Source organism: Leopardus geoffroyi, chromosome A1, assembly GCF_018350155.1.
Source record: "Leopardus geoffroyi isolate Oge1 chromosome A1, O.geoffroyi_Oge1_pat1.0, whole genome shotgun sequence".
Lineage (NCBI taxonomy): Eukaryota > Metazoa > Chordata > Mammalia > Carnivora > Felidae > Leopardus > Leopardus geoffroyi.
This window is the reverse complement of record NC_059326.1, coordinates 12,429,197-12,445,297: the sequence shown is the minus strand read 5'-3', so window position 1 is coordinate 12,445,297 and position 16,101 is coordinate 12,429,197. Positions and strand designations below refer to the sequence as shown.

General features: G+C 42.9%; 1 protein-coding gene and 1 long non-coding RNA gene across 2 annotated transcripts; one reads left to right on the top strand and one right to left on the bottom strand.

Moving 5' to 3' along the window:
• Window positions 1-11,499: 11,499 nt before the first annotated feature.
• LOC123607359 (myosin IC heavy chain-like) lies at window positions 11,500-13,254 on the bottom strand. The gene is made up of 3 exons (XM_045496568.1): window positions 13,229-13,254; window positions 12,135-12,783; window positions 11,500-11,835 (listed from the first exon to the last, which is right to left on the bottom strand). The coding sequence occupies exons 1-3, from the start codon at window positions 13,252-13,254 to the stop codon at window positions 11,803-11,805; spliced, it is 708 nt and encodes a 235-aa protein (XP_045352524.1). The 3' UTR covers window positions 11,500-11,802.
• A 160-nt stretch (window positions 13,255-13,414) lies between these two features.
• LOC123595839 lies at window positions 13,415-15,282 on the top strand. The gene is made up of 2 exons (XR_006711396.1): window positions 13,415-13,586; window positions 14,629-15,282. It is a non-coding gene; the product is annotated as an uncharacterized LOC123595839 (long non-coding RNA).
• The last annotated feature ends 819 nt before the right edge of the window (window positions 15,283-16,101 follow it).

The following is a 16,101-nucleotide window of genomic DNA, read 5'->3' as shown; positions in this document are numbered from 1 at the left end:
TTTGTAGTTATATCAAGAAAAGTATATTGAGTAGAGAGAAGACAGAGCAAAATATTTTCCTGGACAGACACCTGACCCGCAGTGAATTTACAGTTCATATAGGAGGCTTCCAGACAGCTTGATTTCTTCTTCAAGGTACTGAAAGCTGAGGGATTGCATTTCGTATTTAGTTCACCCATGATTCTTCTACAAAGCCCATTTGATGAAATACATGGCATTTCATCTGCTAAAAAATTGTGTGTTCACTTTTGATTTCCACCACTTACGGATCCAATGGTAAGAATCTCTAGCCTTGCCACCTTGCTTTAACTTCCCTGGTAGGGCTCTCTTCTCCAGCCCCAACTGCTCTTTCATGTGGGATACAGCGTTGTTCTAAGGCACTTTAACCTGTAGCAGTGAAATGAAGTGCAGGGACACCAGCTGTATATTGTTGATGTGCATCAGAGGTGGAGGCTGATATTGCTTAGTGTCCTTTGCCCAAATTAAAGGTGCTAAATGACACCTTTCCCGGTTCCTATTACTAGATTTCCCAATTTGAATTCTTTGTGGCTATGGATTTTTGTTCAATCCACTACCCCAGAACCTCTGTTCTCTGCAGTCTCCTTTTCTTCTAAGGGGACCAGGGTCCTTTCCTACTTGAGGCTCAGATGAGTCCAAATCAATTTGTTTTTGTGATTGCCTCCGGCTATCATGGAAAGTGACCGATTCTTTCTTACTCTGGAGTTTCTACCTTTTGCAGATGCCTTCCTCCAGATGAAATTCTAGTAGGTTCTGTTTTTGAGGCACTACTTGGTAGGTAGTATTTTGGAGCCCTTCTTTGTTCCTTCTGGTTTCATTTAGCTGCTTCCTTTTTGCTCTTACCCACATCCTATAGTGGTTGGTTTTGTTTTGTTTTGTTTTGTTTTGTTTTGTTTTGTTTTGTTTTGTTTTTGTCCTCTTTCTTTTTCTTAATCATTATTCTATTTTCCTTTTAAACCACATACACTTTCCTTTAGATGAGACATTGTTGATTTTTTTGTTTTACAATACTGTATTCCTATTCAGATAACCCCAACAAGTTTGCATGTTAAATTAACAGTACACTTTTACATATTAACCCAATTCATTTTTATTACATATTTGAGATATTGATGACTCTGCATTTATAGACTCCAACCCTGGTTTGGGTAAAGGGAGGGAGTTAATTTATGACTAAATTAGTTTTCTCAAGTATTAAAAAAATGCAGATTTCATAGGGAAAAAAAGAAACGTAAGTAATGTTTTAAGTTAATCAACTTGATTAAATATTTGAGAATAGTTAATAATATTAACTACTATTTATTTATACTATTTACTATTTTTATTACTAGTTTTCTATTTATTACTTATTTATTTATTTTTTATTTATATTTATTTACTACAACTTATTACTATTATTTATTACTATTATTTCCTGTCATTCTTGGTTATTTTATCAATTGTGACTCAGTGCGTATCTGTTTGTATGCATATTTTACCAATTTCTGTCTAACGGATTGCTGCTAATAATTCAATGTTTTTGGATAACAAACACATGGTCACGCCCAGCTTCCCTAACCCACTCTTTAGCCCCAATTTCCAATTCTTATTCATTCCATGAATACACAGTAAGCACTTACCGTGTATTTGGCACCATATTCCAGAGAGGGATTAAAGACTTCCTACCCTTCAGGGGGTCACAGTCCAATAGGGGAATGAAATAGTTACTCTCTGGAGTTTAGGTTTATCTATAGAAAGGAAGAGCCAGTGTGTTCCAGGCAGGAAGAACAGGTACAAAGGTACTGAGGCAAAAAGAGGGTGTGATGCATTCAAGGAACTGCCAATTTCTCAGTTTTCTCTGTGAACCATCAGGCAAATGTCAATGCCGAGGGCAAGGGGGAAGAAGGCGTGTGTGGTTGCTTTATGTGAGCTACCTAGAGTAAGCAAGTTCAGAGAGACAGAAGGTAGAATAGAGATCGCCGGGGCTGTTGGCATCAGGGAAGGGAGAGTTACTGTTTATGAGTAAAGTGTTTTTGTTGAGGATGAAGAGATGGTTGTGACTTTTTTTTTTTTTTTAATTTTTTTTTTTCAACGTTTATTTATTTTTGGGACAGAGAGAGACAGAGTATGAACGGGGGAGGGGCAGAGAGAGAGGGAGACACAGAATCGGAAACAGGCTCCAGGCTCTGAGCCATCAGCCCAGAGCCTGACGCGGGGCTCGAACTCCCGGACCGCGAGATCGTGACCTGGCTGAAGTCGGACGCTTAACCGACTGCGCCACCCAGGCGCCCCAAGATGGTTGTGACTTTTATACGACATTGTGAATGTGATTAATGTCACCAAATCGTATACAACGGATAATTGAAATGATAAATATTATGTGTACTTTACCACAGTAAAAGAATGATTTTGAGTGTGCATGGGCCTTGAGGAGAGTGGTGAGGTTTTGAGAACAGAAAAAGACCCAGGTAGAGACATGGCGAAAATGTGCTGGCACCTGTCAGTTCACCAGCATTGTGTCACCTGTCCATGCAGTTCTGGGATTTCACCGACAGCCTGTGGTGGCCTGGATGGAAGAGTGGATATCGGGGTTTTGTCAGATGGGCGTGGAATAGCTAGAAACTGAAACAAGTGTGTGTGTGTGTGTGTGTGTGTGTGTGTGTGTGTGTGTGTGTAATGAAAAAGTGGTTGAAAGGTTGGCTCATGGAGCTTAAGCCAAGGCTTGGAAGGGTGTGAGGCCAAAGAGAGGGACTGATTAAGTAAAGGAAAAGCAAAAGCAAAGATCATGAGACAAGATGAGGAATGCTGAAAAGATAAAAGATCATTATAGAAGCTGGGATGAAGGTTGGAGATTTTGGAAGCAAAGCAGTGTGACTGGTGACTTAGCCCAGGGCGTGTCCAAGGGGCGTGGGGGTGAGTAAAGGCATGTTGGAGACAAAGATCCCTGCAGTTGTGAGTTGAAGGAACTAAGCTCTCCAGAAGATACGGGACAAGATCATGTGGTCACATGAGCTTTCCTAGCAAATGATGTATTATTTATTCATTTGTCACATGCATTCATTAAGTGTCTACTTTGTACCAGACACTGCCCTAGGCGCTGGGAATGAAAGTCCAGAAAGAAAGACAATTCCCTGCTTTCCTGGAATTTACAATCTAGTGAAGGGGCAAGTTAGGCAATAACCAAAATAAACAAACACAAAATATCACGTGGGCATGTGCTATGGTCAGAGTTAGTGAGGCTTGATCATGTAAGAGGGGCACACAGAGGTGGTCAGAAAAGGCCTTTGAAAGTAGTAACAATTATGCTGAGACCTACAAGTTAAGAAAATCAAATTCAGTCATCCATTTTATTTATTTAGTTTTTGAGAACGCCAAGCACAGTTCCACGCACAAGGAATGCAAAGATACATAAAACAGAGGCCCCAGCCACAAAAATATAATAGAGATATCAATAAATATCAATTAAATCTGCAAAGACCTCCCAGGACTCAAACGATGGATTTGAAATTTTAGTTTTTTCCTAATTAATATCAGGTATTTTTATTTTAAATGATACTTGAAAAATATTTTACTAAAAAATAAATCATACCAACAATATATTATTAGTAATGAATGGCCAATGGGGCATAACTGAAGTGATATAGGAAATACTTATTGTCCCATATGGAAAAAAAAAGTTTCAACTAAGAGGAGAAGACAGGAGAAAAATACATATTACCTGATAAAAATCATTTCCATTGCCCCAGAAACTTTTTTTTTTAATTTATTTATTTTGGAAGAGAGAGAGAGAGAGAGAGAGCACAAGTGGGGAAGGGACAGAGGGGGGGGGAGAGAGAATCCCAAGCAGCCTCCACACTGTCAGTGCAGAGCCAGATTCAGGGTTCGAACTCACAAACGATGGGATCATGACTTGAGCTGAAATCCAGAGTCAGAAGCATAGCCAACTGAAGCCCCCAGGCGCCCCACCCCAGAAACTCCCTTTGTATTCACCACATAATAACTCCCTTTGTATTCACCACATTATCATAAGGCACTAACAGGAAAACACTTAAAATTTGTAAAAGTCGGCTACTTTTAGACAATTTCTGCTGAAGAGATACATCTTGAAGTTTACACATTTAAAAATATCAGAAATTGACATATACTTTATAATATTGTTTTCACTCTTTAGAGTTTTGTTATTGATAACAAGGAAATGTCTCTGGGTGTTGACAGAATTCAGTCTGTCCTTATAACCCCTCACTGCATCTGAAAAAATTAGGGGTTGGAAGACCAAAGTTATTTTGAAGTCATCATTTCATGAAAATTGGTTCAACTCCAAAAATTATATTAAATAACCAGACTTTTTCCAACAGCTTAATGATAGATTTGAATGCAAATTAACTCTAGATTACTTTAAATAATGAACAGATGCCATTTCTTTAATGATTATAATGCATTGTCTGACAACCTCCAAAGTTCTATAGGCAAAGGATCATCAGTGATGATGGACTAGGGCTCTGGAGAGTGGTAAGGGGGCAGTTGGTGGGGGGCGGTGCGGGCTCAAGGAGAGCTGGACCTAGCAATAGAGGTCAGCTTTGAGTCTCGGTTCTATAATTTATTAGCTAATAATCTAGTAACATAACTTTTCTGAGCCTGTTTCTTTGTCTTTTTTAAAGTGAATGCCTACTTCATGTGTTTATTATGTTAAGTAATACATACAAAGTGCTTTATCCTAGGTAGTGCTTCACTAGGGCAAAGGCTTATTAATGAAAAAATTACTAAAGAAAATGCCAGATCTACTCAGATTAAGTAAAAAGTTAGGAGTTACTGCTGAGCTATTGCCAAAAGATTTTCCTCTAGAATGTGGAATATAGGCTGCCTGTCTTTAAAGATGACAAAGGTTGGCTCCATGTGTATCTGGGGAATAAATATAATTGCAGTGGGAGATATAATTCCCAGGGAAGGGGCAGAGGGTCCCAGCCCCTTCTGACTGTCCACACCACACACTTAACTGACTTTAAATCATGTCAGCAGGTTGGACACAGGGCCACCAGAGGAAACCTGGGTCGCTCAAGAATAAAGACACTTGTTGAATAAATACATTTTTTTTTAATGCGAGTAGGAAACATACCAGCTCCAAACGTAGATTCTCTCCAATCTTTCCTATTATCTACAACAGCTTTGAATTGATAAGACTCTCTCATATGTAGTTTAACTTTGATCAGGGTAAGTAGAACAAATGTTCTTGTCTGCATTTGACAAATAAGCAAACTGATGTTCAGGGAGGTTAAGTGGCTTCTACCAGTCCTACAGCTTATCATTCTCAGAGCTGAGGTTTGCATTCCATCCTTATACCTCCCCAGTTCATTGCTATTCTCTAACACTCTTTAGTGTCGTCTTGTTACTTGGTATGAGGCTACGCAGAACTTAGCTGGACTGGAATCTCATGAGAATTGCAGAATTGATGTAGGCCAGATAATATTACTAATGATAGCTAACATTTAATGAACGTTCATTATATGCCAGGAACCATTCTAAGTATTTTACGTGTATCATTGCATTGGATCCTTGCCAAAAATCCTCTGCGGGAAGCACCATTATTACTCCCATTTTATAGATTCCAAGGCTGAGGAACAGAAAAGAATGGCAACTTGTCAAAATCACACAGCCAGTTGATGTGGAGACAGGGTATCAACCAGTTGTCTGTCTCCTTAACCTTCTTCAGGCACTTTACTGCCTAAGCGAGCCAGGGAGCTGCCTTTCACAGCTCTTTATATGATATGTTTACTGACCTTAAAGAGCATAGTAGCACCAAGACAATGCTTCAGAGTATACATTTCAGTGTCCCCAAAACATGCTGAGGTCTAAAACTAGCCTTGTTTACAGGCAGTCACAGCAAAATGGCTGAATCTTCACTAATCAATTTGCCTGTATCAGTGTATTAAAGTATGGTTGTGTAGGAAGTTAAATTGACTCAACCTTTATGGCGGAGTAAACAGGCTGAAGGATGCCACAGGGTGTCCTCAAGCAGACATCAAGGTGATTCCAATCACAGGACACTTCTTCAATCCAGCAGTCTGTGAGTATAGTAAGTGATTTGTGACACACTGACCCAAGATCTCCTGGGTGGTAATGATAGTCCCCACAAGTGTATGTGAAAAATACAGAGAGGAATTATAATATTTGTAAAGTCAGTGAAATATTATGACATGACATTAAGGCTGAAGATTCCAGGCATTTCCCAGTGTACATGAGTATAATACTAAACATAGGCAAAGATACTGATCGGCAGTGCAGAGCTCACAGCTAACACTGAATTTGCTTCCAAGAAAGCATGGAGCCCAACAATGTTTTAATTAAGAGAACAAAACCCCAAAGCAATCAAAACTATTAGCAGTAGAAGATTGGCAGATTCAGAGCTTGGCAATGGGGCACTAAGACCCACCCACCAGCACAGCCGCTGATTGGTGATCCTGAGCCAAGGATCCAGCGTGAAAAGCCAGCTTCTCCAGAACTTTCAGCAACATCTTTTATGAGGAAACAAATGAGATTGCATTTCAGAATATCCATAACAAGACCCTGAAATACAGCCTGAAGGGAGCACTGAAGGAATGGTTGCCACATCACCTCTCTCGGGGAAAGAACGTGCATGGAAGGAGTCACAGTGAGCTCTTGACCCATCTACTGTGCAGCGAGGGGAAATGGGTCACTGTAAGTAAGGTGATTTCCTAAAGTAAAGCTGAAAAACAACCTGAAATAATGGATCATAACCATAGGCTCCTGGCAAAGGTTTGCTGGCCTGGCACAGTTAGAAACTGAATTCTTTTCTTAAGCAGAGGCTTCTGACAACAGAATTCTCAGCAAGTGAACAGAATATGCTTCTCCATTTTGGGCATAAGGGGTGATGGCACATAATGAGTTAAAAGAAGGGGGAGCAGAAGAGATAAGAAGTTAATAGAATTGCAGTCTTATTTATAAAAGGGTACGTGGCAAGTCCTGCTTATTTTTGTGGTTGTGGGTGCAGTGGTTATGATTCTTAATTATATAGCATTAAGAGAAGATGAAAGAAAAAAGATCTTTTTTTTTGCCAAAGTTAGTAATTATGATATTATTTGTAATTTCAGAAATTTGGAATGAAATGTCCAAACTTAGGAAGGTTTTAAGATAAATTATGGTATGTCTATCCAGCAGAATTTTGCACATTCACCAAAAAGTATATTTAAAAAAACTTGGGGCACCTGGGTGGCTCAGTTGGTTAAGCGTCCAGCTTCGGCTCAGGTCATAATCTCGTGGCTCCAGTTCGAGCCCCGCATCAGGCTCTCTGCCTTCAGCACAGAGCCTACTTTGGATCCTCTGTCTCCTGCTCTCTCTGCCCCTCCCCTGCTCTCTCTCTCAAAAAAAAAAATAAATAAATAAATAAAATAATAATAATAATTTTAAAAATTTAAAAAGCTTAATAGATTGGGAAAATTCTCATGATCTAATAACGCTAAGTGGAAAAAGTTTTTTCAAAATTTGGTATGAAAGTTATTACAGTTTTTTTAAAATATGCAGAAAAAAACTGAAAAGGAAAATTTTCAAATGTTCTCAGTCCTCTCTTCCTGGTAATATTACAGGTAATTTTAATGTTTCTTTTTATAATTTTCTGTGTTTAAAACTGTAATCATTATTATGTATTCTCTACTTAAAATTAATAAACTAGATATAAGAAGATAGAGGGATAGTTAATGACAATGAAGCAACACAGCCATAGGCATAATTAAAATTTACATTTATACTAAGAAGCAGACCCTAGGAATAACCAGTTATCCAAAACTATAGTAGAATATTTATTTAGTCAGTAAATGATCCCACTATGTGCTTTTCACTAAAGATGGCACATAGGATTCAGAAATCCAAATATTAGTTCTAGCTGGGGGAACTCAGGACCAGGGGGAAGGCTGAGAGAAAACAGTTACCCACAGTGCTCCATGATTTCTGGGCCCAGGGTGCTATGGGAACACAAGAGAGGAGGAACACCGCAGCCTCCCTTCCAGGGATCTGTGGAAGGCTTCCAGGAGGAGGTGACATCTGACTTGAATCCTGAAGAATGCATGAGGAAAAAAAAAAAAAGTAGGGGAAGGTCTTTCAGCAGAGGGAATGCATAAAGACAGGGTTGAGTAAGGGTAATAGTTTTCCAATGAGAATCTCATAAGAAGAAATTCAGAGAAGGAAAGGAGAAAACTTAACCAAACCCAGTCCTCTGGAGATAGAGATACAGAGAAAAATTAAAACAATATTAGGAATTCTGGAGGAATTTAAAATGTCTTTTAGGTATCTCTCTTGGACACTCGACAGGTGGTAGCATTACTGGCTAATACAGGAAACATGGACGAGCAGGTTCAGAGGGAAAATTTTACAAATATCCATTAGTAAGGTAAATGATATACAGTGCTGGAGTATAATCACTCATTCTACACGTGAGTACTGAACATGACTGTACAGCCTGTTCTAGGCGCTGAGTACGCACCAGTGAACCAGGCAGACAAGGCCTCTGCTCTCATGAGGTTCAAGGTTTGCCTGGGAGACAGACCACAAACAAACAGGAAAATATCCAAAGTGAAAGTGCTGTAAAGCAAACTATAGCACTCGTGGATGCCATGAGAGGAAGTGATGCAGTTATTTAGATTTGTGTCAGGAAAGGCCTCTTGGAGAGGCTCAGGAAAGATTTGGGATAGGACAGCAATATGATCATGATAACGATAGGACAGCAGTGCGGTAGCATTCGCTGACTGAATCCTTTCTTTGTGCCAAGTGGATTATTTCGTTAAATCCACAATACAATCATATAGGTAGGTGGTGTTGAGGGGCAGAAACTTGCCAGTCAAACACAACTCTGCCTCCAGCCACACTGGACACAACTACTTTTGCCTGTTCCACGCTGGGCTTTGAGAGGTGAGGATTGGAACTATGACAAGGAACACAATCACCCAGGGACACCAAAGCAGGAGGAAAAGCGGGGGGGGGGGGGGGGGTGCTGAAAACTGAAACCTAGAGAATGCCAACACTGAGCGGGTAGATGAGGTGCTCTGAAGACAAGCACCTCAGCCATGTGGCCTGACAGCCACAAGACAAGCCAGCGTCACAAGGAAGGGAATGAATGGTCAGCAGTGTCCTGTTGTCCACATGACCTAGAGAGGACAACAACCACACAAATCATCCATCAGATTTAGCAACCAATTATTGATGAGCTTGGCCAGACAGGTTTTAGTGAAGTAGTGAGGGAGGGCCAGACTGCAGGGCTGATAAGGGAAGATTTCTTTTCCAAGAGATACAGGGTAGAGGCCGGACGACTTGCTATGGTGGTTGTGGTTGTGGTTGTGGTTTGGTTTAAAGAAGGGAGAGACTTGAGGGTTGAGCCTTTAGAGAGGAAGGTTGAGGGCGCAGGAGACAGAGGAAAGAACTGCTGGAACAAAGTCATTGTAGGGACAAGGACAGCACACAGAGCACAGCTGGAGGACCGGGTCTTATTAGGCAGCGAGGCACCTCTTCTACTGTGAAGGGAGTGGGGGGTAGTAAGTAAGAAGGTAGCACATTTATTTCTTTTCTCTGAAGTAGACCTATTGTCCTCTGCTCAAGGTGAAGACTTATTTCTTTTCTCTGAAGTAGACCTATTGTCCTCTGCTCAAGGTGAAGACCGCAGGGAGAAGGTAGTCCTTCTGGAGTCCTACTTAAGGTCCAGCTTTGAAACAGGGCATGTGGGTGCTACTGACCTGTATAAAAGACTCCAAGTAACCCCGAGGTTCCTTTTGAGTTTGGAGCCCTTGCATCTGTGCCAGCAGCATGTGCACAGCTGTGAGGTGTCCTGCTGCAAGCCAGCGAGCTGGGCTGCGCTGTGTGGCACAAGCTGCTCTGGTGGCACCTGTTCCGGGAAGGTCACTTTAGCCTTTCATCTGGCTTCTCTTGGACAGTCCTGAATTCATGGGCTGTCCTACAGCCAGAACTAAACAAATTTGCAATGCAAAAGTGTATCTTCAAATTAGCCCTTTAAAGAAACCCCCTAATCTGTGCCATCTGAATATGAAATATGTATTAACATAGAAAATAGTAGGGGTCCAGGATCTTTGGAGATAAAATGATCAGTGAAATAGCTGGAATATTCTTGTATTGTCCTATTTCTATGCACATAATGTTACAGCTACTGCCTATGTTTGATTCAATTCGATCCTTTTTAAAAGTTAAATACACAGCTTCCCTGGGCATGTAATTGTGAAACATTTTGTTGATATGCTCTATCGCAGTACTTTAAGATAACACAGGTCTTTCTCCTTGCAGAGAATTTCATTGCCACTACGTGCATACAAAACAGAGGGTGTAATCAAAGGGGTATTTGGCATGCATCCAGAACGCTATCTGGACTAGTCTGTGACTGGCTGCCATAGTTTCCAGTCCATTTCTGATCCATGACTTACTGCTTCATGCTTCATAACTGCCAGTTTCCAAGGTTTATCAGGATGGCACACGAGAGCTCAGTCATTACTTTCTAGCTCATTCTCAAGTGTGTTTTACTAGTAAACATTTTTGATTATTTAAAATAACAAAATAAGACCATCAAGATTGTTTTTACCATCATTTCTCCATTTTCTACCAACAGCATAAGCTAGGGCAGGGAATGTTTCCAAAAAGTGTAGAATTGTAGCAGGAATTCTTCAGGTAGCTGGTAGTTTCCATGCCTTAAGCCAGTAGCAATTTGTGTAATAGAGAAAGGATTAGACAATTTAATGTTCAAACTTCACGTGAAGCACCTGAATTATTTTTAAAAACACCAGCCGACAACTGCTACTCTGGCAGTCTGGTTCGAAGACATTTACAAAGAACAGAGATTCCAGAAATTTTAGTGTTTAAACAATTCAGAAATTTTCTCTTGCAATATATCAATTCCTCTCACCAAACTTGAGCTGTGTGACATGAATCCCATGGTTGCATTACAGCGAATGTTTTCAAAATTACTTTCTCTGAGGTCCTCTAAGCACTTTAGAAGCAAAAGATTGAGGATAGCAGGACATCCTGAGGCCTGAACGAGCACTGTCATCATCTTACGTGTGAGGCTTTGGAGCCTAGCAGAATGAGTTGGACACCACTTCTCAGGTATTTTTGCAAGAGCCAGCCCCTCTTTTCCCTGCAGGAATCAGTTCATTTCTAATAATAAGCCTACTTTATGTTATTGACTAAAATACCTTAAAAGTGTTCAATTTTCATATCTCACTTCCTCATAACACCTACTTTTTAAACTGCATGCAGATTTAAATGCCAAGATATGTAAATCTATTTAATGTAGGTTCCTAGCGGTTTGACCTCAATATTTGCAAGTTAATTTTCCTCCAACGCAGTGGCTGTAATATTTTGACTTAAAAAAAAAATTTTTTTTACATTTATTTATTTTTGAGAGAGAGTGAGACAGTGCATGAGTGGGGGAGGGGCAGAGAGAGAAGGAGACACAGAATCCGAAGCAGGCTCCGGGCTCAAGCTGCTAGTACAGAGCCCAACGCGGGGCTTGAACCCACCAACCGCGAGATCATGACCTGAGCTGAAGTCGGACCCTCAACCGGCTGAGCCACCCAGGCGCCCCTTGACTTTTTAAATCACTTAATTTGATTGCTGGTTGCAGCCAGATAATCATTTCATTGATGAAATGAGGAGAGATTAACATAAAACCCGAGAACACCCGTATCCAACTCCAGAAGAATGTTAGCCAAACTGAATAGCTGACGTCAAGTGACTTGAGTTCAGGAAAACTCTGATGAGTTATAATGGCACCAGCTGTGGCATAGTTTAAAATTTGTGTTACGGTGGTGGTGATGGTGGTGGCTTCTGAAACTGAAAAAATGGAAACTGTCAAAAAATAGGAATATGGTACAGCCCCTGATCTCCGAGTGAAACTGAAAAGGGGGTGGGAGCTCCGTGAGTATGGGGCCAGGCCGTCAGGTTCAGGCGAGGGAGGCGGTGAGGGAGGGGAGGAAAAGCTCGCGGGGGGAAGGAGTGGGGCGCTAGACAGTCCCGGAGAGAGGAGGAGGGAGGGGGAGGGAGGGGAGCGGCGGAGCGCGGAGCCGAGGGGAGGGAGGGAGGGAGGGAAAGTGGGAAAGGAGTAGAGGAGTTGACGGAGCGCAGAGGTTAACCTTGCTCGGCTCGGGGCGGGCGGCGCATCTCGGCCCGCGCGCGCGGAGGAGCCCCCAGCGCGGGACAGCGGCGGACCCATGTCGCGCCCGCGGCGGGTCCCGGGACCCCAGCGGGAGTCCCGCGCCGGGCGTCTCGGGTCTCCGGGAGTCTGAGTTGCGGGCCACGCGGGAGTGGCGGTGGCGAGCCCGCTCGCTGGTCGTTATGAGGACGGATCTAAAATGACCAGCAAACGGAAGCCCTTCCCAACGCAGCTCAGGCGGTCCATCAGCGAGCAGTTGCGGGACTCCACGGCCAGAGCCTGGGATCTGCTGTGGAAGAACGTCCGGGAGAGACGGCTGGCAGGTCGGTGCCCGCGAGACGCCGGGGCCGCGGGGCAGGAGGAGGCGCGGGCGGTTCGGCCCGCCCGGCCCACCTCCCGCCTTCTCTCGGGGTGCCCCGCACAGGTTTTCGGAGCCGGGGGCTGGGCCGGGCCGGCCGCGCGCACCCCCTCCCGGCCCGGCCCGAGCGCCCGCGCTCCCCGCGCTCCCCGGGCGGTGTGGGGTCCGTCCCGCGCGCTGACAGCCTGGCGGGGAGCGCCACGCGGGGCCGAGAGCGGGCGCCGGGCTTACCTGGCGACTCTTCCTTCCTTCTGGCGGCCGCCTGGCCCGGCTGGCCCGCGCTCCGCAGCCATCCACCCGGTGAATGAATGAGTGCCTCCCCGAGGGCTACCTCTCTCCCAACTTCGCCTGTTCCACAGCGTGTTGGGGGTGGAGGGGGGGGGGGGGGGGGGGACAAAGCAAGGGAGAATCTCCAAAGTTCTGGGAGACCAGACGTTTGGGGGATCGGGGTAGGGGGAAGATTTGGGGAAGGACAGGTGGACAGCTGTTGGTGCAAGTGGATCGCCGCCCACAATCCCGGTCTTGCTGTGGATCAGGCTCTCCTCACTTTGGGATTACAGAAGAGGGGCCTCCCGTTTGGGACCTATTGCCCACGAATCAGAGGAAGAGAAGAGGTGATTATTCTGAGCTAAGGGGTCCTTAAGAATCCTTGCTTAGGTCAGAACGCCAGCCCCCTCCTTAGCACCTCCCCCAGCCTCCCCACGCCGTGACCTTACTTCTGTGCTGTCTTCGATGGAACCATCTCCTTGTAGGGCCACGGATGCAGTGAGTGGCCTGAGCCTTCTCAGAGCCCTCATTCAGAGCTGTAGGTCTGGTTAGTCACCGCATCATCCCTGCCCCAATAAGGGAAAGCCGCCCTCCACACAGTTCCAGAGCAGTGGAGGATTTAGGATCCCTTCGCCCAAGGGCTGGCTGCTTGAGGTGTTTCAGGGATTGAGGGAAGTGTGATTGGAAGGGTCCCTGAGCTGACCACCGGTCCAGTCTCTGGACCTTGTTGCCTCCTGTCTCTCCAGCAGTATCTCCTGAGTTGGTCAGTGACCACAAGGATGGAAGAGAGTTCTAGAGAAGAAGAAGGTATGAAGTCTGGACCGAGGGAAGGGATACCAAGGGTGACATGGGAGATTTTAACCTCCTCTGGGCTCCTCCCCTTTTCCTTAAAGTAGAACTGAAGTGTGTTTGCTAGATGTTCTGCCCCTGCACCCATGCAGCCTGACAGCATTCTGGAGTAGGTGCCCAGAGACTGTATCTCCTTCACTGTGAGGTCCTTATCAATCTAACTGGTCAAATTAAAAGCAGGGATTATAGATGATTTCAGCACTCAATAATATTGTCAGCATAAAATGTTCATCCCATATTTCCTGTCCAACACAGTGGCCCCGTTTAGTAAGCACCCTAGAAATAAACAGACTTTTCAGTCTAGACCCAGAAATAAGTTGTGACAACGGGTAGTTTTGACTGTTGACTTTTAAAGACTTGTATGTGCATTGCAGACCTCAGTTAATAACAATTAGTAACTTTCCCTGTTACCGTGCTAAATTGTATAATCTATGTGATGGATGGTGTCAGAAAAATTTTTGTGGTCTAGTAAACATTTGTTGCTTCCTAACTTCAGAGTGCTAACTGCAAATGTCTCCTTCATAGCTTCTGTTACTTAAGTTTGTTAAATTTGTTAAATCAATGGATCTTCAGGAAACAAGAAGTCTTTCCAGGAGGGCTGCCAAGGCTGTGCTGGGTTTTTATAGAAGCTGAGGCCAAAGATGACTGCAGCCCTGTCTTTTTCAAAAAGAGATCTGGGAAGGAGGAGAGTGTAATGTAAAGACTTAAAACCATTAAGGTTGTCAAGGAAAGTCATTTATTCACATGAATTGTAGAAATTGCAGTTTAGGTAAGGTGGTGGAGAGAAAAGGTTTTGATTCTGGGAAATAAACCATAGAAAGAGATTTTAAGATCATGAGTATATAGAAATTAAGGCTAGAAATGGCTTCAGAATGGTAAGTCTAAGAGTTCTCCCAGAGTAGTGCAATTAGTTTTTAAAATAGCGGTATGAGGTTTTAAAATGTTTAATCAGAATATTAATATCTGCTTACCCATAATCTGCTTACCACTCTGCTAACAGTGGATGCCAGCGGGTTATTCAACTAGCACCAAACAATCCTCTGTGAAGCAGACTTCAACTTGTGCTTCTCCAAGCAAGCTGGGATGATTGCCACAAAACCAAGCCAACTCCATGAAGGAGCTTTTAGATGCAAATTGATTTTCTTGGGTTTTCTTGCTAAGGTAGCTAAAATATGGAACTTTGGCCACGAGACACTGAAATACTTAAGTTATTAATGTTGGCATCAATTCTAGGGGAAAGTGTTCTTCATTTGTGAAAGTGTTCTTTCTATGGTTCTGTTCACAATATCAGAATAACCAACCATATGAATGGACCCCCAGAGACTATCCACCCTGCCAAGACATGATAGTGACTGGCTTTTTTTCTGAAGTTTTTTTTTTTTTTTTTTCTATCAGATAAAATTTGTGTGCTGGTATTTCTTTAAATTCTCTAAAATTTTCTTCTTATTACCTCTGGTCAATAGAACAGTATTCACAGTGCTTTATAACAAACTTGTGTTTATTGTCTAGAGCAATCCTGAAGGTATTTGAGTCTCCCTTTTACTTTTTTACACCCAAAGAAAGGAAATCCTTATTCTAACTCACTCCTACTTCTCTTTGTGAGGGGCTGTCTCGTCAATGAAACAAAGTCAAGAAGTAAAAGTGCTTAATGATACTGAAGCATGTGGATTTCTGTGCTGTGGGGCCATATTTAGGAAGGAAGGGACTATACGTAATCGAAAGAAGTTATTTCTTAACACATATCACAATGCAGATAATGAAATCATTGGAAGGATAAGATGTGAAGGATGTTCAAATATATTCATTTTTTCACTAAATTTAAAAAGGGGTAAGTTATTGTTAAAGAAGGATTGATATTGGGAGCGCTTTTTGGGCCTTCCAAATCTGCAGTAGCTGCCAAATTTCCATCAGACTATGGCATTTTTGCCAATGCATACTTCTTAATTTCCCGAGACTCTAACCCCGCAAGGGGTCAGCAAGAGTTTTTCTTACTTGTTATCTCAATATTGATTATTCCAATAATGGTGGTAATTGTTATTTATTCCCAAGATGACAAAATTAGTGTTCAAAGCAGGATTCTAATGCATGTTGTCAAAAGTCAAAGGCCACCTGTGCCCATTTTCCCTTACAGTTACCCTGCTTCTTCCATAGGGTTTATGGAGTCACACGGACCTCAAATCCTTTCTCCAAGTCTGGCACTTGCAATTAGTTTAAAAAAGAATAGTAAAATTAACTGGAAAAATTGCTCTTTTTTTTACTCCTGGAGTGACAAAGATAATCCTATACACCTAAAACAATGTCCCTTAGTCATCCTGTTGGACTGCTAAGTGTATGGGCTCATGGAGATTTGAAACCAACAGCCATACCTCTGGCTTGTCAGGGGCCCCTAGGTGGTGTGCCTTGCCCACTACCATCACTATAAGAAGCCAAGGGCTATAAGAATGAGAGGCTGTCATAAAGCCTAAATGTAGGT